At 41.5% G+C, this 24,326-nt stretch overlaps 1 protein-coding gene across 1 annotated transcript in view; it reads right to left on the bottom strand.

Annotated features, from left to right (window-relative positions):
• The window catches only part of mdga1 (MAM domain containing glycosylphosphatidylinositol anchor 1), a 195,989-nt gene extending 178,005 nt beyond the window's left edge, over nt 1–17,984 (bottom strand). The window contains exons 1-2 of the mRNA XM_030772222.1: nt 17,840–17,984; nt 9,664–9,750 (exon numbers count right to left, since the gene is read on the bottom strand). Of these exons, the coding sequence (XP_030628082.1) occupies nt 9,664–9,750; nt 17,840–17,984 (232 nt within the window). The remainder of the gene's footprint in view (nt 1–9,663; nt 9,751–17,839) is intronic.
• Nucleotides 17,985–24,326: the final 6,342 nt, after the last annotated feature.

Here is a 24,326-nt window from a genome sequence, read left to right as displayed (position 1 = left end):
AAATAAGTCCCTTTGTAGTATATTTGACTATCTGCTTTACAAAAATCTATCACTATAGATATTTACAAAAATATTCAGCCGTCCACTGATTTTGACTGAGATTAATGTCTCTCCCTCTCACACAGGCAAATTGAACACGTGCGCTCACAGGTGTGCACGCGCGTGTGTGTGTGTGTGACTTTTGTAGTTAAGTCACTCTCAAGTCCAACTCGAGTCTCCAGTAAACAGTCTTCATCCAAGTCAAGCCTAAGTCACCGCATCCTCAAGTCGGGTCCAAAGTCCCTAAGAAGTGACTCAAGGCGACATTTTAAGGAATTAAGTGAAATTGTGAGTCGTTTTATAGGGCGATGCTCCTGCACTGTAAACATCTGGATGTCTGTAGCCAATTTACTACTGGAGCAGGTCCATGGGAAAATAAAGGGGTTCATAAAACAAACCTCCTCTCATTCATTGCTAGATTTTTGGAGAACCTTTTTCCTGAAGCTACATCAATCACACTACAACCATTGATGATTTCATTCATTTCATTAGACCCTGGCTAACCTTTGGGAATGGTGCTAGACTGAATTTCTGGGCTAGGCTAGAATTTCTAGAATGCTCGAAAAAAGCTTAACCTAGCCTAATTTAATGTCACAAAGACCTAGAAGAAAAACAAATTTCTCTCACACTTCTCCTGTCACTGTCTACTGTCAAAAGAAAGAAACCCTGATCCAAAGACAAAACAATTTTTGCATTAAGTGTCTTCCTCTACGTTGAGACCCATTATGAGAAAACAGCTTAAAATGGCTTAATGTCCCAATACAACAACCTAGGAATACAAAATTTCTCTCACAGCTTTCTAGTTATAGACACTGTCTAATACCACAAGGAACAACATGTCATTCATTCATTCATTTCCTAAGCTGCTTATCCTAATTAAGGCCACGGGGGTGCTGGAGCCTATTCCAGCACTCACTGGGCGAAATGTGGCAGAGCACCCTGGACAGGTTGCCAGTCTATCACAGGGCAGACACACACAGAAACACATTCAATTTAGTATTTCCAATTTGCCTGACTTACACGTCTTTGAACTGTGCGAGGAAACTGGAGCTTCCAGGCCCTATTTACATAGATCTGAGTATGCAAAACTGAATAAAAAATGTCATGTCCAAGTCTAATAATCCCAAGTAAAGTCTCAAGTCACAGAAAAGAGTCAAGTAACACATCATTAAAAGTATGACTGGAGTCCATCAGTGGTGTGTGTGTGTCTGTGTGTGTGTATGTGAATTTATGTGCGTGTGTGTGTGTGTGTGTGTGTGTGTGTATAGAAGAGAGGGAGAGAGGGAGAGAGAGAGAAAGAGAGAGAGAGGAGAGTGGGGGGGAGGGGGTAAGGAAGAGAGAGAGAAAAGAGGAGAAGAAAAGAGAGAGAAAAGGTGGTTAGGAAGAGATTGAGAGACAGAAGAATTATGGTTGAATTTGTTAAAAAAATTCTTAGGTCCATTTTAAAGAAGGATATGGCAACTTGAAGGAGAGGATCTTCACTTCTGTATGCATAAATAATAAAATGTCATGAAACACAGAGAGAGAGAGAGAGCGAGAGAGAGAGAGAGAGATTTGTCCTACACATTTGACAAAGCCAGCAGAATGCATTTATCACATATGCAGTCAACAGAGACCACTGTGACATTTAAAATTACCAAAGCCATTAAAACTCTGGAGAAACCTCTGCATTCATTTTGAACACTTTACAGATCAGGGTGAGTCTTCCAAACAGAGGGAACATATGTAGGGGCATAACTAGTATAACTAGTGTAACCCAAACATACATGTAGAATGACTGAAATCTGCACCCTGCATCAGCAGTTGATGATTAAATTCCCATGCCTAAACGAGTACAATGGGGTTTTTTTCTCCCAAACTTGTGCATTATCCCAACATTGATATCTTTAAAAATATTAGGAGTTCAAGATTTGTCACTTATCCCTCAAATCAACAAGTATAACAAAAAACAAATGTTCAAACACTGATGTTCACACTCTGATGTTCACACACTGGTGTTCATATGAAGGGACCTATTGCGTGCAAAGAAAATCTTCCCCACACAGTTACACCTCCACTGACACTGGACTTCACACCAGCCCATGGACTCACACAGCTTATACCAAATCCTGACTGCCCTCAGCACAAAGCAGCAGAAACCTCCCCTCCCAATCCTGCCGGCCCAGACAGTGTTTTCCATGCCTCATTCATCCAGCACTGGTGATCACATAACCACAGGATTCATTCTTACCTGTGCTTAGCAAGCGGGAGTGGTGCCCCGAGTGGTTGTCTGTTGACGTACATGGGCAGAGATGTGGCCTACGTGTTAATGGCTGGTGTGTTTGCATGACCATTGGGCTTCCTTCTCTCTCATTAAGGAACTGTTCCTGCCCTCAGAACAGCGGGTGACTGGACCCCTCTTGTTTATTCATCATTCTCATTAGACAACAGAGACTGATGTGTAGTCACTACACAGGCATGCCTGACACAGGTGACCAGACCACAGTCAGAGTGACTCCGGTCAGAGTAACACAGCAGGTCACAGAAACGTGCCTCGCTTACTGCATTCATTTTCATGACTGACTCATTTTCATAACCAAGGAAATGTATATAATAGACTGTTAACTGAATATATGTCAATATCCCCAAATATATGCTGTATCTTTATTGGGTCTGTTTGCTTTCTTTGACTACTGTAAAGAAGCCCAGAAAAAAAAGAGAGAAACAAAGCAATATCACCACAGAATATGTGTGTCAGCTACGCACTGTTTACGTCAGCTACGCACTCTTGAGTGCTCTGGACAAAACCACAGGCATTTGGGAAACTCTTCAACTGGTAACTGCAGAAATGGGGGATATATTCTACTCATTCTACTCATGAGCCAGAAAAAAGAAAAGCGGCAATTAAAAAAAAAGAAAGAAAGAAAAAAACTTTTACAGGAAACCCTAGAGTGGCAGACTGAGAGAGAAACAAAGCTTCATTCTCTATTCATGGGCTACAAACTCAGACCCCACACTTTTTCTCTGTTTCTTACAGAAAGTCAAACACACTCCAAACAATCTGTCAAGACACAGCGCAATACACATGCCACAGATCTCATTCATTTTCAGTAAGGCAGAAAACAAAGGGAAGCTTGCATTTTTCCCCAGATCACAGTGAAGGATAACAAAAATTTATCAGAAGGTGTGTTTGAGCTCTTAAATGAATAAAATGAATACACAAAATGAAATGAAACTGATCAGTTTGAAAATATCTTTTAACAGATGTCCTCTACAGCTTTACTTTACCCCCTAAACATCCTGTACACTCAAACAGCGCACCTTTGCTCTCCAGACCCAGTGAATAACTCTGACTGTGTATGATAACACTCCTATTGCCTGTGAAGCCAAAATAAAATCTCTACAGTCCTTCACATCACAAATATCAGGGATTTGATATTATGGGTTGATGGATTCTCTAGAATGCTTTTTTTTTTTAAAACAAATTATTAGTTGATATAACTATTACTATTATTCAAATATAATGCAACAATACACCATATTTCCCCATGCTCAGTCAAGGCTTCTCTGTTACAACCTATACAACCCAAGATCCTATCTCACACACACACACACACACACACACACGGATACACACAAACACACACTCCCACCCACACCCAAGTTCTTTCTGAGACTGACAGTAGGTATAAATAATTCACACACTTGAGAACAGGTTGTGTTTATATTGCTGGTGCTCGAAGGAAGAAACAGAGAGAAATAGAACGAGTGCCAGGGATGGAGGGAGACAGGCTAGAGGATGTAAAAGAACAAATGAGAGGACAAGGAAGTAAAAATGAGCATAGGAAACAGATGAGTGTGTATGTATGAGAGAGAGAGAGAGAGAGGCAGAGACAAGAATGTCAGTTGACAGACTGAAAAGTTGGATCTGATATCAGCCTGCAATATACAGATGGAAAAAGAGCTGAGAAAGATGCTGAAACAAATCAGTGCATGTGGAAGACATACAGTAAGAGTTTACAGTCTGAGTTTTCATCTTTCCTCCCCATACAGAAAACACAGTGAGTTCAACTGTGTTACTTTTATCAGAGCCTAGAACAGAAAAGGTTCCCACAGAACAGCCCCAGGGCCCTCTGCCCAGTCTATCAGCAGAAAAACCCAGTGTGTGTTGAATATCCGTGGTGAGCTGTCCCCTGGTTGCTCTCTTAAGTCACCAAACCAAACACACACACACACACACACATACACACACACACATACACACACACACAACTGGGATACATTAGCCTATTTTTGCATGCTAAAAGAATACCTGAATGAAAGAGAAAATAATTTCTCTCTTTTTACAGCAAAGCTAGCTTTCCAACGTCCATGTGTAAATGTGTAGGTGAGGTAATCACCTACACCATCTTTCTAGACTGACCAATGACATTCATTCTTGTGAAAAAGAAAAATTGTGCCCTGCCACTGTCATTGGGCTGTGCTTCCCATAAACCACTGCTAAGGGACTCAACAGATCTGAGAGATATCAATGAGATACTCTCAAAAGTTTGGATGAACTGAAAACTTAAATGTAGAAAAAGTAAACATCCTGGAATAGAACCACAGAGGCCAACCATTCAAAACAATATTTCAGTTTTTTTTTTTTTTTGTAGTACAAATATTCACCCATGCTGCTGATGGATAACAAGGTTCAGGTGTCATTAAACAAAATAAATCTATTTTTGGCTACACTGTTACATCAGTCTGATTTAGGTGTAGTTTAAAAAAAAAAAAACTTTTTGGAATGCCATAAACACTGATTAGAAAGAACAAGACACGCATAAAAACAAAAAGACTACTTCAGTTGTGCTTTTGTAATATTGCAGGGCAAAAAATGGGGAAAAATGAAATGGTGCATTATGGATATATGATAGAGAAACAGATAATCCATATAAGTCTGTATCTTATCCATGTCAGATTAGATCCCCTATACACCCCTGGTGCTCTTCCTCTCTCTACCCCTTTCTCTCTCTCTGTCTCTCAGCTGCTCCCTCTCTCTCTCCCTCTCTATGTCACCTCTGTTCAGAGAACATGGTCATCACCCTTTTTCATTGAGAGAGAGTGAGAGAAAAAGAAGTGTGTGCGTGTGTGTGTGTGTGTGTGTGTGTGTGTGTGTGTGTGTGTGTGTGTGTGCGTGTGTGTGTGTGTGTGTGTGTGTGTGTGTGTGTGTGTGTAAAGACAGAACTGAGCGAATGTGTGAGGATGAAGATAAAAGATGAGACGGATCAGGCGACAATACTACACAGGCGACATGACAGGGAGGAGGTGAGCCAAACTCTAGAATACTGGGTATGAGAGGTAAAGGAAACATAGGAGGGAAGGCCTAAAGAGTGAGGTATTTGGATTAAGGAAAAAAACAGAGAAAAGTCTGGTAATGCAAACTGTTCTTTCTGTCTCTCCCTCTTTCATGCAGACACTCTCATGTATTAGTAATGGCTCACCAACTGTTCACTCACATAACTCTTTGTTATTTTTTGCCCTTTGGACATGCACAGATCTAAGACGTTGACTCCCTCAGTAGAGTCAGCCTGTCTGAACAGAAGACAGGACCAAACTTCTCTCTGACTTGATAAACTAAATCCTGTTGGGTCCACCTTGCGCACTGTAGTGTAATGTCCACTGCAGCCCCACAGGCTCAGGGAAAACACTTGTACCACCTTCATTCCCACTTCTAACCAAACCCCAGTCCATTTGTTCACCAAAAACAGCAGCCAGAGACAAAGCAAAGGGGTAGTTCCCTCTCTCTAGTGATTTTCCCCTTCGTGCCCATTTGGCCTCTCAGCCTGCTGCCCACCACCTCTAAAATAACTCCAGTCGAGCCAGGTCAGTCACACCAACTCACAGGTCAATAGAATGTCATTAAAGCTACACACAGATACACAGACACACACACACTCACTCACACACACACACACACACACACACATGCTAACTACACTTACTGAGGAACAGATGGAGGGAGGAAAAGAGGGAAGGAAAGAACAAAAGGGGAGTGACACACAGAGATCAGGGAAAGATGGGAGAATTTTTAAATCCAGAAATAACTCTAAATAAAGGAATGTGAGTGTGAGTATGTGAGTGTGTGAGAGAGTACATGTGAGTGTGAATGAGAGTACATGTGAGAGTATAAGTGAGTGTGTATGAGAGTACATGAGAGTATATGAGTGTATGAGAGAGTATGTGTGAGAGCACATATAAGAATGTTAGAGAGTACATGTGAGAGTATATGTGAGTGTGTGAGAGTACGTCGGAGTGTTTGGGAATATATGAGTGTGAGAGAGTGTATGAGGGAGAGAGACAGCTGGTAATGAGGACTAAAGGAAGTGGTCAGAAGAGGAGGGAGCTACATTTATGGCCTGTCAACTGTCTCCAAGACTCATGCTCACTGCATTAAACAATAATTCTTTCAAGTGGTGAACAGACAGCAGAAAATAAGCACAGCCAGAATTTGTGGTTTCTAGGGTTCGCTTTACTGAACATAGTGTTCCATTTATCCTAAAATTCTGTGGGAATGCCTCTTTGTATCTCACTCTTACATTTATTTAATAAAAACTCTATGGGAATGATTCTGTGTTTGTGGGAATGTCTCTCTAATTCACTGTTACATTTGTATCATAAAAGTCTGTGTGAATGTCTGTGTTTCACTGTTACATTTGATGAGAGTAAGGTCTCTGCTGTGTGTGAAAGGTCCCTTTGATCCTTGATGAATGTATGTTGTAGTGTGTAATATTGCATTTTCTTGTATTGTTATTGCACCACTGTATTGTTATAATCGTGTATTGCTGATAATATGTGGAGTGTGTGCTGTTGTCCATGTATGTATTGTATTACAGCATTTAACATACTGTACCAAAAACAAATTCCACCGGCCTTGGTTGTGTGGCTAACAAACTCTATCTATCTATCTATCTATCTATCTATCTATCTATCTATCTATCTATCTATCTATCTATCTATCTATCTATCTATGTTATTTGTCTGTTTAATAAGAAAAACAAAGAGAAGAACAAGGAGGAGGGGGAGACTAAGCAGAAAGAGCCATTAATTTAAAAAAAAAATCTCATTCATTCTGTTGGGGAGAGTGCTGTATTTCTTAATTAACTCAAATGGTATCCACTGGCAATGGGACCTCAATTCTTACCCAGAGGGTTAGGGGAATAGGCCATCACCACTACAGTGAAATTATGAGGATTAAACATTATCAGACAGAAAGAACTACCAGCATTGTAGGACATAATTCAAGCAAGACACTCACCGCGCAAGCATGAAAAACAAAGATACAGGAGAAAGAGAAGGATGGTGGGATAAATTACCACATACTCTTACTCATAAAGTAGTCATTATGTCATCATCATGTTTTCATCTCTGAGATGAACTGGACTGAACAGAGCAAGAGAAAGAGATAAGAGGGTGGGGACTACTTTGGTGATGAGGTATTATCATCAGTAAACATCAAGAACTCAAAATTTTAGGAAAGTCTTGAGTTGATTATTAATGTCTGAATATTATAACGTCACATCCCAGGCCAAAACCCTCATATCAAAACTAGTCAATGACTAGCCACTGTCTCACTCTGACATGGACCCGCCCAGGCCTGCACATGTCACAAACTCAGATAACTTAAGCACAGGGAAGAGCTGCAGCTCACCAAAGTCATTAGTGAGGAAGATGAACAGATTAATGTAAATGCAAATGAAAGGCTGAGGACTGCTGTGGTTTGTCAAACAGCACAGAGATCATCTGTAAGCACTGTTCATCCTCCTTAATGTGCAGCGATTACAAAAGTGAAAACTGAGAAATTGAAACTGAGTCCATCGTATGTGCATGGCATGAGCAGACTGAGAGAGATATGAGAGGAGGAGAAACACAGCAGGACAGAGAGGGGAAGAGAGGGAAAGAGGGAAAGAGAAGAATGTGTGTGAATGTTTCAGGGAACAGTCACTCTGTCACAATCTTTTGCACTTTCTCTCTAACTCCCACAAATAAATTTTACATTTTTATTTGAAAGTGGGTAATATTCACAATCTAAAATATCGATATATTCCGTGGAGGAAGCTATAATATACAGAGAAATAAAAATACCATGACACAGAAATAGAACAGTCTCAGGTCCCCAAAAATCTCTGAGTTTCTATTTAATAACTCTATCGTTTAGAATGAGAAAGTATACAGGTTCCTTTCACAAACACTTCCTGTAATCTTCCTGTTATGAGTTATGAGTAGAAATAAGACTCCGAGAGCTAAAAAGTTCCGAGAAAAGAGGAGGGAGAGAGAGAGAGAGAGAGAGATGTTTCTTTTAAATAACTCGATCCCGGCAATCGCTTTGAAACTAGAATCGAGGCGCGTTTGGTGGAGGTGGGTCTGAGGTGGATGACACCCCTGGTTCGTCATTCTGTAAGACATGAGAGGACATCAAATGATTTCTCCATGTGCGAGAGTAGTAACTGCGACCTGATTACAGCGGTAAACCAGCTATATTTACGAGCTGTAATCTATGCCACGTCATTAAAGATGTCAAAGATGTAAAGCAAGTTACCACACAGCTACTTTGTCCACCACCTCCCACCTCTTACTTGAATAAGAATAACCGATTGCCTCTCTTTTTCTGTCCATAACAGAGTGAGCCACCCTGTCTGACAAGTCCTCCCCATTTCTTTTGAGTAATTTTTCGACATGGGACTGCGTTATTTGCACTGTACGCATTTCGCGGAGACACTGTGTTGCTTTAACCTATAGTGAAGCGCACAAAGAGCAAGTGATTTGACCAGGGTTTTCTAGTTCAACATTTATTATTTATGGTAGCGTGATATTTGTGTTATGTAGCAGAATTCCCGTAATATTCCGGCAAAATTTCAACCAACCGATCCACAGAGGTAGCCTACATGCAGAGTGAACTTGGACAAAAAACATTAGCCCCCCATCTTCTCACAGACAAACGATTCAAGAGTAGGTCCACTGAGCACCCATCTTCGCTTCCCATACAGTTATTTTCCCCGAGGACTGATGAAAACAAATCAAGCTAACACCAGCTGACCCTTACTTACACGTGTAGGATCAGAGTATAAATACACTGAACAAATGTAACAAGCCTTAAGCACTCTTTATGCTGTCTGGTATGAAGGGTTTCGAGAGCTTAAACTATTCAGGGTTCCTGCCGCTGTTTGCGCAACGAATCTGACATTAAACACCCTAAATGTACTCTGTACACCACTCTCAAAAGGTTAATTATTCAAGAAGAGGAGTCAGCCCTCAACACGCGCCTTGAGGGTGTAATGGAAAGCGCACGCGAGGGAAATTTACCATTTAAGGAGTATCCGTTTATCACTGCCATAAGCCGCTGGCACTATACGGCACTTGATATAATTATAAAATGTGCTGACTATATTAACACATTTTGAAAATTATTGGGCTTATACTAATCCTTGATCTCAGAGTCTTAACCCCCACCTGCACATCCCATTCCACATAAAAATCACATATTGACATCAGTGTAACAGACGCTCTAAATCACGAAGTTTGTGAGACAGAGTAAAACTAAAAAGAACCAAATCATTCTGACAAAGGAAAAAACGACAATTTAAACTTCTGAGATCATTGCCTTACCGTAAACTCCTTGTCCTCGGGCGTATTTGTAAATGACAAATAATAAAATCAAAGAAAGCTCCATCTTCACTCGCGATCCGTCATTACCTATGAAAAGGAAGAAAAGCTGTCAGATGTTAGGGGGAACTGAGTGTAAAAAGACATCCAGGGTGGATTACCGTGACTCGACTAACGGGTGCGTAGAGCTGCCTGTGCCACTTCGCTATCTCCGAACAGATTTCAACAGGAGAGTGGACGCAGAGCGGACTGATTCGCGACCAGAAACAATCTCTTCATCTCCCGATTTTAGTGGCAGAATAAATTATAATTCACTACTTTCAGAATTTCACCGTCACATCATTCAAATTTGGGAAGGCTTGACAATTCATTTTCAGACCAAGAATTATATAAAGATTCAGTTGTATGAATTGACAGGATTGACAGAAGCAATTGTTGGTTGTTAGTACATGATGGACCATTTAGGGCATTGCGAAACAAGACACAGCCTTATGGGTCACTGCTCAGGACCTCGTAACAAATAGAACTGTGCGACGCTCATCATGCGTAATGAATTGGAAGCATTTCGCCTTGTCGAATTTAAAAAAAATTCACAAAATTACTGTCCTCTCGACAAACTGTGCCTACTTTGCTTTTAATGGTTCTCCGGGGAAACACAAGCAACACCTTCGAACATGTTCGACTGAAAATCTCTAACCGCTCTTCCCATAATTTTGAAAATGGAGAAGTTCAAATAAACTCGCGTCACGTTTCAGCTCACTGAAACAGAAGTTTACAGGTTGATCCGTGTCACTGATCAAGTAGCTAATAAACATAATATTTTAAACAACTCTGTATGTGCTGATACTGGTATTTGTTTAAGAGTCCTTAAAATGCTGTGGTACAGAAGATTTGAACGACACCGTTAAGTATCGTCATACTGCACGTGTGCTTTAAACTTCCAGTCGCGATCTGCACCGTTGCACACAGCACAGTCCAACACGCGATTTAAACGAACAAACCTGGTCTTGCATGTGCATTAACCTCATAAATGAGAGGAAGAATACAGGCGTGATGGTGTGGTGGTGACGGTAATAGTTTTTTATATAGGCTAATCCAGAGAAAATCTGGATTGGCAGAAATGACGGCCCTTTAAAGCACTGGATTTTAGTTAATTAAAATTATTAACTACAGCCATTGTGAACATAACGAATATTTTCTCTCCTAACTACTGATGGGCAAAAACTGTTTTCCACTCCTGAGTTCAGTTTTACACCAGGACATCTAAAATTCCTCCGTACACACCAAACGTCCGAAAGGGAGGACTTTGAAGTCTTTCACCTCTTCAAGAGAAAACGTGACTACAATTTGATAGAGATGTACGAAAAAAATATTTACCTACCTTACTGTACAGTGGCTCAATGGACTCCTTCTTGTCAATCCACACCTTTCAAATATGTGATGTCTTTCTGATAGTCAGCGTCTTATCCTCTCTAATAGAAAAATAAAACCCCCTTTGGACCACAAAGCAAAATAAATCGGTATCTTGTGTTGTTTCAGTCGTAGTTTGGCCCACCGTATTAGAACAAGTGATGAACGTTCCAGTGGGTCTCCTGTCTAAAATTAAACGACGTACAAATCCTCTACATCCAGAGCGGTAACTTTTAAGTCAAAGCGCCTTTCCGACACGTTTCTTCGAAGTTGTTCCGTAAATCCACACAGAAGTCGCGAGAAGCGCAGTTTATGTCTCCTTAAATCTATCGACACGGTTTATTTTGAGACACTCATTCTCTGTTCCTTGGGTAGTTTCGCTGAATCTCAGAAATCTTAAGATGTTGCATTATCACAGACATTCTAGTATGTTAAATCCTCTCTGAGGGGTTAGGGACAACAAAAATAAGACTGGGCGACGGAGAAGCAGACTCCGTGCAGTAAATCACTGTCTTGCCTTCACGTACTGCTGGTCCGGCACTGCTTGCCAGTGGAAGTATGTGCGCAGACTGAGAACGATCTGGAGAGTATGATAGTCCGTGACAAGAAGGGGGATGCTAGAGACACGTCCTACTGAACAGGTTGCTAGAGACCATGTAGTAAGAGCTTCTCCACAGTTAATATTCTCAACTGGATGAGTTCGTGTTTCCCGCTGATGCGATATGAATGGATCTGCGCAACTTAGGAATGTAGGCGAGGGACATGGGTGAACTGTGAAAACTCAGGTTTTTTAATTGTTTTGGTGGGACAGAGCCGATGCGATTCCGACGCTGGAGACAGCCAATTAAAGCAATGCAGCTGCAAACATCTCGTGCTTACGCAGGACTCGCCCAGCTCCCCAAGGACCAATTAAAAAAGAAAGAGGCCGACGGAGGAAAGGAATATCACAGTATCTCCACCTCCCCTCCACTCTCGCCCTTCATTTCTCCCTTCATTTTTCCCCATCGTCTGTCGCCACCGACAGTCTGAGAACATGATTTCTTTTCCTCCAAACTTCGAGTACTGTTCAGTGCCACAAGGCGGCGTACTTTAGCCGGTTTCTTATTCTTCCACCCCTCCTTAAAACGATGTCTAAATGTTAAATTTCTGCTTTAATGAAGTGCGATGCTGGGGATATGTATGTGGTTGATATTTAGAGACAATACTGAAATTGCTATCCTCTTTGTCTGTCCAATGAGGAATCGGATGTATGCGGTAAAATGCAACAGCTACTTGAAGGCTAAATCTTATGAAACAGTTGCTTCAAGGGATCTTCGGATATACACAACATTTTTGTGTGAGCTATGTTTGTTTAACTTTATAATTTTACTGTCAGGTTTGGAGTCTTGAAAAGGACCCAGTTTCATTTCTTTAGCATTATAAGCGTATCGCTTTTACTGCAACGCAGTTACAGTTCTTGAACAAGTCAGCGACAGAGATCTACTGTAAGACCGAAGAAATCACAACGTAACTATTGAGAAATAACCAAAAGGCGAATGTTAATCTTAAAGTAGCCTATGCACAAGCCAACTTCAAAACAGAGCTAAAGAATCAGACGAGAATATATCTTTTCGCAGTCATGTCGACATTCAGAAAACACTGACAACTGTAAAAAGGCTTTCTCGTCTCCTCTTGTTCTGGGAGAATAACATTTGGTCACGGAGTAGTTGACCAGAGCGTCACACGGTCACTGGCAGCGTCTTGCCAGGCAGATACTTTCCTCAGTGCTCTCTTTCCCCCTCATGTCACAGCACGATGGAAAGGCTGGGTGATCGCAGTGAGAATGTGCAGGTTACGAAACAGGTCGGAAATACAGTGGGTCCTCGTCCGCCGCATTGTGCACCAGACAACGCTGAGAATAAGGATATACCCGATTCATTTAGATGAAAGTTGGAAAACACGGCTGGCGATTTGTTTCCAATAGCAATGTAGGTTACGTTCCCAACACAAAGTCATAGTTAACGTAGTTTTTAAGCGTTTAGTAAGAGTGAAATCAAGGAAAATGGCATTTTGGCCCACTAAAATATCAGTAAACAAGGGCAGGATGGACCAATATATTTTTTGTTTGTGATTCTAGAGATTGTTTGTCATTGTACAGTTTATTCACTTCTGCTATCATTATCATATATCTTTCCATTTTAGACGTATTACAATGAACGTTCTGTTTGTGCGTGTCACAGCAGTTTGTTCAAACTCGATTCCTTGTATGTCAATATAAGTAATTTCATATTACAGGTTCATATTATTGGGTTTAGTTTCCTGTGAGAAGCTTCTGCTGGTGCTTCCACATGATTGGACGATTGACAGAGACACATTTGCCCTGAATGAGACAATAGACACTGTACATACTGATGATCAGAGTGCTAAGTAGGGTCTAAATTGAATTACAGGCATTTTTAGAAGCCAGCTGGATATCAACACTTAGACAATGGAAGAGAGACAGAGGGAGTTGAATGACTTGATGAAGACTTTGCCAGTGAAAGGACAAAAGATCTCTTCTTGAAAGACCAGAACATTGAGTATGGGGACAAAGGAAATTTGTGATGTTTTACTCGCAAACCTGTGCACGACACCAGCTGGGACATGTCAGTGTTAAGCACAGAGGCTATTTTTCAGCATCTGTAATTGGCAGGGTTGGCGTATAGCAGTGCCCTTGGGATCCGATAATTCATAACCTCCACACATCCAATACTGGATGCAAATAAATGGGCCAAGACAAGAGAGAGGTGCGCAAAGACAGAGAAAGACAGAGAAAGACAGAGAAAGCGGCTCCAACATTACAGGGAGAGGTAATGGATCTGTATTGATTACTCTTAGCTGGTGATTTTGATATCATGTTTAAAATAACAGTGATTCTCAGTAAGGAGGGAGGAGTGTGGATGGACAACATTTGGCCAGAGGTTTTTTTAACATCTGATGGATTTAGAGATTGAGAAAGGAACAAGTATATCTCTGACTTAGACAGATATTGCCCCCTTAGCCACGGGACCCTGGAGAATCTCATGAATGTCTCATAACTACAACAGCATGAACAAACAGGGCTGACCTAAAACACTTCACAATAAGAACAGGTGAAGAGAAGACGAAACAGGGTTGAACTGCAGCAGTTCACAATGAGACAAAGTGACAGAGAGGGAAGAGGAAACAGGTTTAGAACTCACTAAGATGTGAATGTCTTTGAAAACCCAACAATATTTTTGTACAAGGAAGTCCTACTGTTTTTGGCTTCTGCCATAAAAAAAAAAAAAAAAAATCTGTGATTAGATGGTTGAGTATCAGTTGGCTGGCCTCATCAAAGGCTGCCTTGTTAAAAGAGCTTGAAACAGTAGGCTTCTGTGGCACTGTGGAGATATCCTAATCCAGACTTTAGCATACAGACACTCACGCCCCACCTATATACACCTCTTTGTTTGGGTATGGAAGATCCTGCCTCTACTGCTTTCTAGTACAAAGACAACATTTGGGTCTTCTTATATATATATACACACTTATGCACTGCAGTCATTTGGAGAGGTCTTTGTGCAAGGGGCCGATAAGAAGAGTACACCTTGAGTATTGTGGATAAAAGGCATTTTCTCAGAGATAGCATCACTAACGTGAAGCCTCAAACACAAAGGGAGTTCAAAAACATCTGAACCAGCTGACAAACACACACCGAACACATTTTAGATCAGACAGCTGTGGCAAACCCTCTGAGACTGACAACCTTGGGTCCACAGCTCAGCGGAGATACTGCTATTGTTATGGGAACGGCATTCCATTTATGGGCAAAAACTGAACAACATAATGTGAGTTAGCCATGTCCTAAAGAATTGGTTTTTGGGTTGGCCATGATTAATCTCAAAAGCCATTCAAATCCAGTTCCCTGACAAAAGACATTACAGTGTTTACCACCTTTGTGTAAGTAATAAATGAATAAATATGATACATACAAGTTTCAAGTTTATTTAGAGCCCAATATCACTGTTTACAGTCTCAAAGGGCTTTATATGCCACAACAATCAAAATCAAAACAGGATGGCACCCCCTGACTTAATCCTCATGGCGGGCAAGAAAAAACTCCCCAAAAACCCAAAAGGGAAATCGAAAAATGGGAGAAATTTTGAGAGGGACCACAAACAGAGGAGACCCCTTCTTGGCCAGACATGTGTGCAATAGGTGCCGACCCAGCGGGCAATTACAATTTCAAGTAAATACAGAGCACAAACAAAGGGGATGGCGATGCTGACAGGAGGCTGACGGGGATGAAAGATGATAACACCAGGATGGATCGGTCCAGAGCGCAGGAGGAGTCAGGATCACTGGTATCTCAGGAGTAGCACGTGTGGCTCGACAGAGAGACAGAGAGAGAGAGAGAGAGAGAGACATTGCTAGACATACACATACACACAACCATACATACTGACAAGCATTTCTTTCATTGACACCTCTTCACTGGCTTTACCCTTTCAATTACTTTTCCTCATCTGTGGTTTGCTAAAGCCTCTCTGGCCTTAGAGAGCACATTGGGGTAAATTAGGGGGTGAGACCTCTCTGGGATTTTAGTGCCATTTGCTGGTGATGTAGAGGGAGTTCAGCATTTAGTTTGCTAATAAACTCCCATACAGAGTGGCTTTGGAGCAGACGTTATTCATATGAGAAAACCCCTGACCCTACTGAACATACTTAGGAATGCAGAGAAACAAGCGCATAGTGTGTTGTCTAATGCTGGAGATTACTGTGTCTTATACGGAGAATAGCATCTTTTGAGAAAATGAGCGGTGAATTTGTCCTCTGCATTTAACCCATCCAACACACCAGTAGCAGACACACACACCAGACACAGGAGCAGGAGCAGTGGGCAGCATTCCTTGTGCCCGGGGAGCATTGGGGTTAAGTGCCTTGCTCAAGGGCACACAGCCGTGGATGTTGGGCCTGGGAATCGAACCAGCAACCCTGGCATTGCTCATAAACCTGGTGAAATGTTTAACTCATTCAAAGTGGTTGTCAGGAAATCCTCTCAATCCCGTTCTCTTATAACTGTTTATAGACCACCAGGGCTCTACACTGATTTTGTACAGGACTTTGCCGCCTGCTCTTTACTGCTGATCACTAAGTGATTGTTTGAAGTTGTAACATCTATATGGATATTGAAAGTATCCCTTGGTTTTGCTTCTGGATGAATCTGGTCTGTAAATGCTTCTTCTGCAGTCAGCACCAACGCCAGTGAAACGCGAATAGGGGGGGCAATTGAAATGAAGACGGGAGGCGGTGAATTAACCCCAAAAAATTACGCACGCTGCACACAATTATATAATACAATAACAAGTGCATCATTAGACCGCACACACACATATACACACACACTCACAGATCAACAAACCCTAGGAAACACGTACCATCCACACACCATCGCATGATAGCAACTCTCTGAGCTTGATTTTAACAGAGCCAACAACGTTTACCGACATAAGGCAAGTGAGCGCTTAAAGCAACAACCACCAGGTCAAGTCACCCATGCAACACTCTGGAGAACCCTCTGCTGATAAACACATGCAACTGGAAACTGAGAAACAGAATCTAACACAGGCAATGCAACGTAGTAGGCGCATATTGTAGGCTGGCTATAATAAAACTGACAAAACTATTAGTGACAGAAACAATAGGCTTCTCATGGCCAAAGTCCCCTGGCTTAATGCTCACGTTGCCAGCAGCATGCTGAGCAGGACGATCAGTGAGCGACTACTGTCCCAAAGTTGTTTTTCTGGCTTGTCTGTGTTGTCCTGAGCAGCTGGTTGGTCAGTGGTGGTTGATACGCTAGTCCCAGGGTCCTCTATTGTGTTTTTTAAACCCATTATCAGATGTCTATTTTGCTTGTTAAAAGGTAAATGACAAACTAAGCTGGGTACACTCTTGAAATACAGTGGGAGAGTTGCCAATTTGGAGTCCAAACACAACGCGTGGATCAATTTGCATGGATTTGAAAATGTAGGCTAGAACGTGACTTTGGTTTTAGCGAATTATTGTGGGCTAAATTGTGTATTGGTGTTTCAAAATGAAAATAAATGAAAAAAAAAATTCAAATTATGGCTTAATCGTCACTGAGGGGATGGGGTAGTCCATCTGAGGGGCCGACCCCCCTTAAGCCTCCCTGTGGCGCCGGGCCTGCCTACAGTTAACAGGAAGGGAATGCGCTCTGATTGGAGTCATTAGCAGGACTCATAATACCAGGTGCAGGCCAGGGATCACACTCATGTCTTGAAACGAAAATGGAAACTGCAGGACATTTTTTCCATTTAATGTGTACACTTATAGCTGACATACTGTAAAATAATAATGATAATAATAATAATAATAATGATAATAAAAAATAATAATAATGATAACAATAATAATAATAATAATAATAATAATAATAATAAAAACAATATTGTTGCTGTCATCTTGACAGCCATGTGCTGTCAAGATGGCTGTCGTTCTCTAAGTTCTTTCTCAACTTTAATGTTTTTGTTAATTTATTCACACTATTTTAAGCAACAACGCTATATATTTGAACATCATGATCACCTACGACAGACAGACTTTGATCGACATCAGATCTACAATGGATGTGCATTTTATCGCCAAGAATTATTCAACAGATGTTACGTCCTAAGACGTATTTGTTGTATCGGGTTTGGTGTCTCTCTCTCGTCTCTCTCCTCTTCCTCCTCCTCGTCCCCATTTCTTTTCCAGGTTGCTGGCAGTTTGCTATTGGCTGGAAGATGAGTGCGGGAGGTTTGAAAAGGTGACTGCTGGGAAGGCACGGTGAGCTCTTCCTCCCGAGAAACCTCTGCCACCACGCGAAAAACTTCTCGAATCCACTGTACATTAGACGTGGAGTCGTGTCTCCACATCGGGAATTTTTTTGTACATAGTTGTAAATAGTCGTGTTGGTTTGGGTTGTGTTGTGTTGTGTGGTGCTAAAAATACTTTTGTGTGATGTTAGTAAGCACTGGTAGGGGGTGGGTGCCGTTTTATTTTGGGCTCACGTTTTCTCCTGTTTATGTTGGTTAGGGAGGCAGGGAAGTTTATTTGTATTTCTATTTTTCAGTATTATTTTGGGTAGGTAAGGTAGTTCCCTCTTCTCTTGGTTAGTGGTGTTTTGTTTATTATTTTGGCCTTGCCCACCCCTGAAGTCTTTTTCGTTTCATTAATATATTTAAAATAAAGCTGGCTAACGATTAAAAATGTGGTGTTGGTGTTGAGATCGGTGGCGGCAAGTTACGGAGGGAGTTCCAACCCATTTATGTTCACCCTACCCTAGACGGGGTTGTAACACAGACTCAGTGACCATCTTGGACTACCATTTGTTTAGATTTAAATTGTTTAGCCTACCTGCTACACCTTGTAAACGGCACCAGAGAAGGAAGCGGGCCAAAAGAGCTGGAGTACTGGTCAAGTTGAGACAACGAGAAAACCGTCGCCCTCTTCCAAGTATCTTTCTGGCGAATAATGTTCTCCAAAATGTTAAGATTAACATGACTACGTATTCAGCTTGTGAACAAATTTTTGCCATTAGTGTACTTTCATGCCCACGTAGCTCACTTTGGTCTACAGTCAGACAGACCATATTTCGTTGCAATTTAGCTCCAATTCAACTGACTCCCTCCTCCGACAGGATCATTGTACGCCAGGTAAGTTAGGTTTTATTAATGTTAGACCGCTTTCACATAAGGCATTGCTGGTCAGCAACCTGATCAGTGATTTTAGCCTTGACATGATGGGCCTGTGTGAATCTTGGTTAAAGCCTGATGTTTTTCTCCTTTTAAATGAAGCTTCACCCCCTAGCTATTCCTTTTCTTATGCTGCTAGGGCAACAAAATCAGTCACACTATGAAATGCTGCCAAATAAACTACAATTCATTCATAATAGGGTAAACATATAGTTTTACAGACCTATTGTTGTATTTTTTTTCTAGTGCGTGTGAAATTATCTAAATAAAAATTACAGTTACTGCTCTGATGCCAAACTTGATGCACTTCATTGGGAAGGGGAATACTAGGTCCACACCAAGTTTCATGAAATTTGGCCACATGGTGGCGCTATACCAAGAAACCATTAAAAAATGTATTCAAATACCCATAACTCCAGGACAAAAGCAGATATTTCAACCAAACTTCTTGTGTATCATCACAGTATCAAGCCCTAACTGGGGCATCATGACTCCTAAGTGTTGGCCATTTTGTTTGTCAGCCATCTTAGAATAAGCAATTTTCAATGACAGACCATAGAAGCCCCTCATGGATCATGGTGAAATTTGGCACCCTCACAGAGCACAGCCTAAGGTATCCAGGCACCAATTTTGGTGTAATTCCATCATTGCCTCTAGCACCACCAACAGGCCAAACTCTAGAGGACATTTTTGATTATAACTTCTTAGCCTTTTGACCTTGCCCAGTAAGCTGTACTGTCCCTGAAGCCCTGCATCATGATGAGTAGAATGGACCCATTTTATGGAAATCTGCCATATTGAATTGTCCGCTATTTTGAATTTTTGGAAAACTGTGTTCTTGTGAACTAGTCCTAGGCCGTTGTGTCCTAACCATCTGTGTAGTCCTAACTAGTCCTAACCCTCTGTGTAGGCCATTTGTATTTCAGCCATTTTGTAATCATTATCTTTTCAAAGGTTTTCTATGGCAGGACTTAGAAGCACTGCGTTGATTTCCGTGGAATCTTCCAGATATGTGAGTGTAAGAGTAGGTGCCAATGTGTCTGCTCATGCTGTGATGCACTGGTGTCTTGTGCAGGGGTTGTTCTGATTTATTGTCTACCTGGTGGCCCTGAGGTACTTGGCCCCTTCATTGCTGCTTGCAGCTGTATTTAGGGCCCGAGCATCAAAAGTACTGCGCCTCCGGTGTTCACCGGAGGGCGCATGCACCGAAGGTGCAAGGCCCTATTGTTTCCATAAGGATTAAAATGATTATTATTCTTTTTCTTCAAGACTTGGCCATTTTTGAGGTGGTTCGAATGAGCGAAAACTCATGAAAGTCGGCACACACATCAGTGTTTGTGACAGTTACTCAGGGACAGAGGCTTGGCCCTGGGTGTGGCCCGGGGACTCCATAGCGCCCCCATATGGCATTGTGTCTTGTGCCAGGCATGTAGTTTCACCTACACGCACCAAATTTTGTAGGCATGTGGATGTAATTTGCTATTACATTGTATTAGCCATTCCCAACAGAAAGTGAGTTATTTTGGATTTTTTGCATTTTGATATGTGTTACATTTTGACATACTCCTCCTTGATGGTTCTTTGGATTCATGTCTGATTTGCTATATATGATGTCAAGATGTTGCAGATTTTAAATCGCTAAGCAATTTTTAATATCTTGAAAGGTGTTGAAGTGGCAAAACGATTAATTTATATGTCTTGCCACACAAACAGAAATGCTTCATAAATTCTCCCTGCATTGCTTGATGTGGCTGAAACTATTGGTTTTTTAAGTTTTTTAGTTTTAAGTGAGTGATTGCACACACACACTGTGAACAGTGAGCAGTGAATTTGTCCTCTGCATTTAACCCATCCAACACACCAGTGGTGAACACACACACCAGACGCAGGAGCAGTGGGCAGCATTCTTGGGGAGCGTGCGGGGAGCATTGGGGTTAAGTGATCAGCAGTAAAGAGAAGGCAGCAAACTCCTGTACAAAATCAGTGTAGAGCCCTGGTGGTCTATAAACAGTTATAAGAGAACGGGATTGAGAGGATTTCCTGACAACCACTTTGAATGAGTTAAACATTTCACCAGGTTTATGAGCAATGCCTTGGTTAAACTCACATCTGGCAGCAATAGCAGTCAATGGAATCAAGTGCATGTCTTGCTAACAATAATAACCAGTGCATGTTTATACAGTCCAAAAAACCCCCCTAAAAATCATGTAGCCTCAGTCAGGTTTCTCTCATACTTAAAACACTGAGATAAATAATAAAATTGCTGTCTTTGAAGATGATTTGAGTTTAAGTTAAGTTTCCGTGATTGCATATACACACACTGTGAACAGTGAATTTGTCCTCTGCATTTAACCCATCCAACACACCAGTAGCAAACACACACACCAGACACAGGAGCAGTTGGTAGCATTCCTTGCGCCCAGGGGAGCATTGGGGTTAAGTGGAGCCCACAGATTTTTTACCAGTTTCACCATTCGTATGAGTGACAGGATGTTTAACCAATCAAATTATGAGTTGTAGCGTGGGTGTTGTATCGAGATATTACGTCAGAATGTACCCCTTGAGACATTCTGACAAGTGGAGCGGCCATGTTTGTTTAAGTGTTTTGAGCACATTAACAGTGTTGCTTATTCACCGATGTCGGGAAGCATCTTGCATGCTTAGTAAAGAACAAACTCTTTTAATTGTGGTGTTGTCTTAATTTGATGTTTAAGTCAGGGACAACAGCGGACGAGCTGTCCCAGTATGAAAATGAAAAGTCGTAGGAAAACTCAGCTTCAAGTCGCGGTGTTGCGAACTCTCCCGCTTACTAAGAAACAAGCTCTGAGTGGACTTTTATGAGAAGCAGACGTCGTATTTCGTTACCTCGGTTAATTGTGCTGTTGTGTTAATTTCATGATTGGGATGAAGGTTGACTAGTGGAATAAGCTCCGCCAATGCATTTCAATGTACATTTAAGACTATGCATTCATGCTTGCGTACACACAATGGAAATGTCATGGTTAATCTTAAACGTTGAATGTAGCGTGACACGGCACATAAGAGGGGTGTGGTAGTTCATTACACACTCATTCATGAAGGTTAAACTGCACAAATTGTTTAAAATTGGAGCATTATGACTTGCATGCCAAAACTGTGTCCTTGTACTTGATACATAAAAACTGATACTTCCAATGTTTAAAACTCTTTACTATTTTTAGCACACACATGTAAAGTAAAGGCACTGTCTGGAAATGAGATATTACATGCAATTTATCACCATACATGGAAATAAATTAAACTTGTGAGATGTATATTTACACAGCACATAAAAGGGGTTGTGGTACTATTAAAGGTTACATGAGCAGATGCTGTGTAAAGATGTGTTGGTGTATGCAGTCATTGAGCAAAATGACATAGGGCCTCTACATGTCAAAAGGTTTTATTTTTTAGTAGTTTTATTTAGAATCATGACCCTGATGTCTATATTGTGGAAAGACATACATGAACATTAATTTAACGGTTGTGGAAAAGGCCCCGAGTTTTCAATTATTTCTGATATATATTTCATTATTTACTTGTTGGTGCCTTGTTTCTATTGCACTTCAGTGGTACCTACGGAGATACAGAGAAGCTTGAGCTAACCGAGCTTGGCAGAAGCGGACTTCGTTTATTATTTTAATCTTAGATTAGCTGAAGTTTATATTGAGTTTTGCGACTTCCTTTGTTGTTTGGAGTGCGTGCAATGTTACCTGTAAGTACCTTCGATATTTGTGTTGTTAGCGAAATACTATTGGATGTTGTGAAGTTGCTAATTACTCTCGTTACTGTATGTTTACCTATTCGTGTGCTAGCACTAGCATACCAGCATGTTAGCATATCCGCTAAATTCGCTAATGTTAGAAATTCATTAGAGTCATTTGACAGCGCTACACTAACCAAACAAAGTAACTGTTCATTTGTGGATATATTGGTTACCAGAGTTTTAAGCAGAGATTACCTCTCGTTGTTTCATTATCAATATATTAGTAAACTCTCGGTACATTTCATGTTACTGTATCCGATTCATGTTACAGTTTAACCCAGTGTAAGATTATGTTACTAATTCAATATCTTAGTTATGTCTATTCTTCTTGTGTTGTTATTGTATTTGTCTTTGTCAGAAACCACACCTATAAACAACAGTAAGTCAAAAGAGTGTGTAGTTGGTGTATTGGAATTAATAAGAAGCAATTCATAACTTCATCCTTGACCGGATGCCCTGTGGCGATTCCAGACTCCCCCGAATCTGCAACCTAGCTCAGGAATGGGAGAGAAAGCAACCGACCCACCTACACCTATGCCTAGAGGTAGGTCTTTAAGCCTAGCTAGCAAGCAGCATGTACGACAGCCGGAGTCAGAGTATAAAGTCGAGCCCAAAGAATACTTAGAACAGTTAGAGATGCCACAGAACACCATCAAACCTCCAGTCGTGGCTCCAAGGCGATCAGTCATTTCAAGATCCTTCCGAGAAGAGTATGCTGAGTCATATTGTGGTGATTCAGAGCAAAGCGATGAGTCTCAGGTTATTCCCACTAACTGGTCAGGCTACAAGTTTACTCCCTCCAAGCCCGCTCGATTGAGAGACAGGGACTCCAGTTCAGTGAGACAGGATTCTCACCCACCAGAGTATAGCACTCCTAGACAGGAACTGAGCCCTCCAACAATGGTGAATTATGAGAGGACCTACAGAGGACCTACCCCAACTATTCCCGACTTTGTGCGTCCAGACCCCAGAGAGTTCTCCTGGTTAAGAACAGCCTTGGAGAATATTTTGCCTGCTGACGCTACAGAGAGATTTAAGTTTCAGGTCCTCACAGATCACTTAAAATTAGAAGAAGCTCAACTTCTTGCTGATTTGTACAGCAATTCTCGCCGTCCTTTCACAGACACAATGGAGGCCCTATTTAAGCAGTATGGCCAGCCACATCAGCTGGCTCTAGCCAGAATAGCTGAACTGATGGATGGACCTAACATTGAAAGTGGGGATGTGAAGGCCTTTCGGATGTTTGGTCTGCGCATACGTTCCCTGGTCAGCATGCTCGAGCAGTTGGGGAGGAAGGGAACCATCGAGCTGCAGTGTGGATCGCATGTCTCTCGCTTGATTAGTAAACTCCCCCATGACCTAAGAAGCAGCTTCTGGAGGAATGTGCACCCTTGTAGAGTCCCATTTCCAACACTCTTGGACCTTTCTGAATGGTTAGAGTTTGAGATGCAGGTTCATGAGGACACTGCCAGGCAGGCGGTAACAAGGAAGGCTGAAGGAAGGAGAAGGGAGCAGTCAAAGGACAAACGCTCAACAACAAAGGCGAATTCTCTCCTTATTGAAGATGGGAAAACAGTTCGCACTAAGCAAAGTGAGGAGACCTCACAGCCTAGTGACGTCTTGGTGAAGGAGAAAATAAAGGTGTATTGTCCATACTGTGAAAACTCCAACCACTTCCTGAACGGTTGCCAAAACTTCCAACAGCTTACTAAGGAGTTAAAGGAGAAATGGATAAAGGC

Source organism: Chanos chanos, chromosome 4 (genome assembly GCF_902362185.1).
Source record: "Chanos chanos chromosome 4, fChaCha1.1, whole genome shotgun sequence".
Classification (NCBI taxonomy): Eukaryota; Metazoa; Chordata; class Actinopteri; order Gonorynchiformes; family Chanidae; genus Chanos; species Chanos chanos.
Note: the sequence above shows the minus strand (reverse complement) of the source record. Positions and strands in the feature narration are given on the sequence as shown.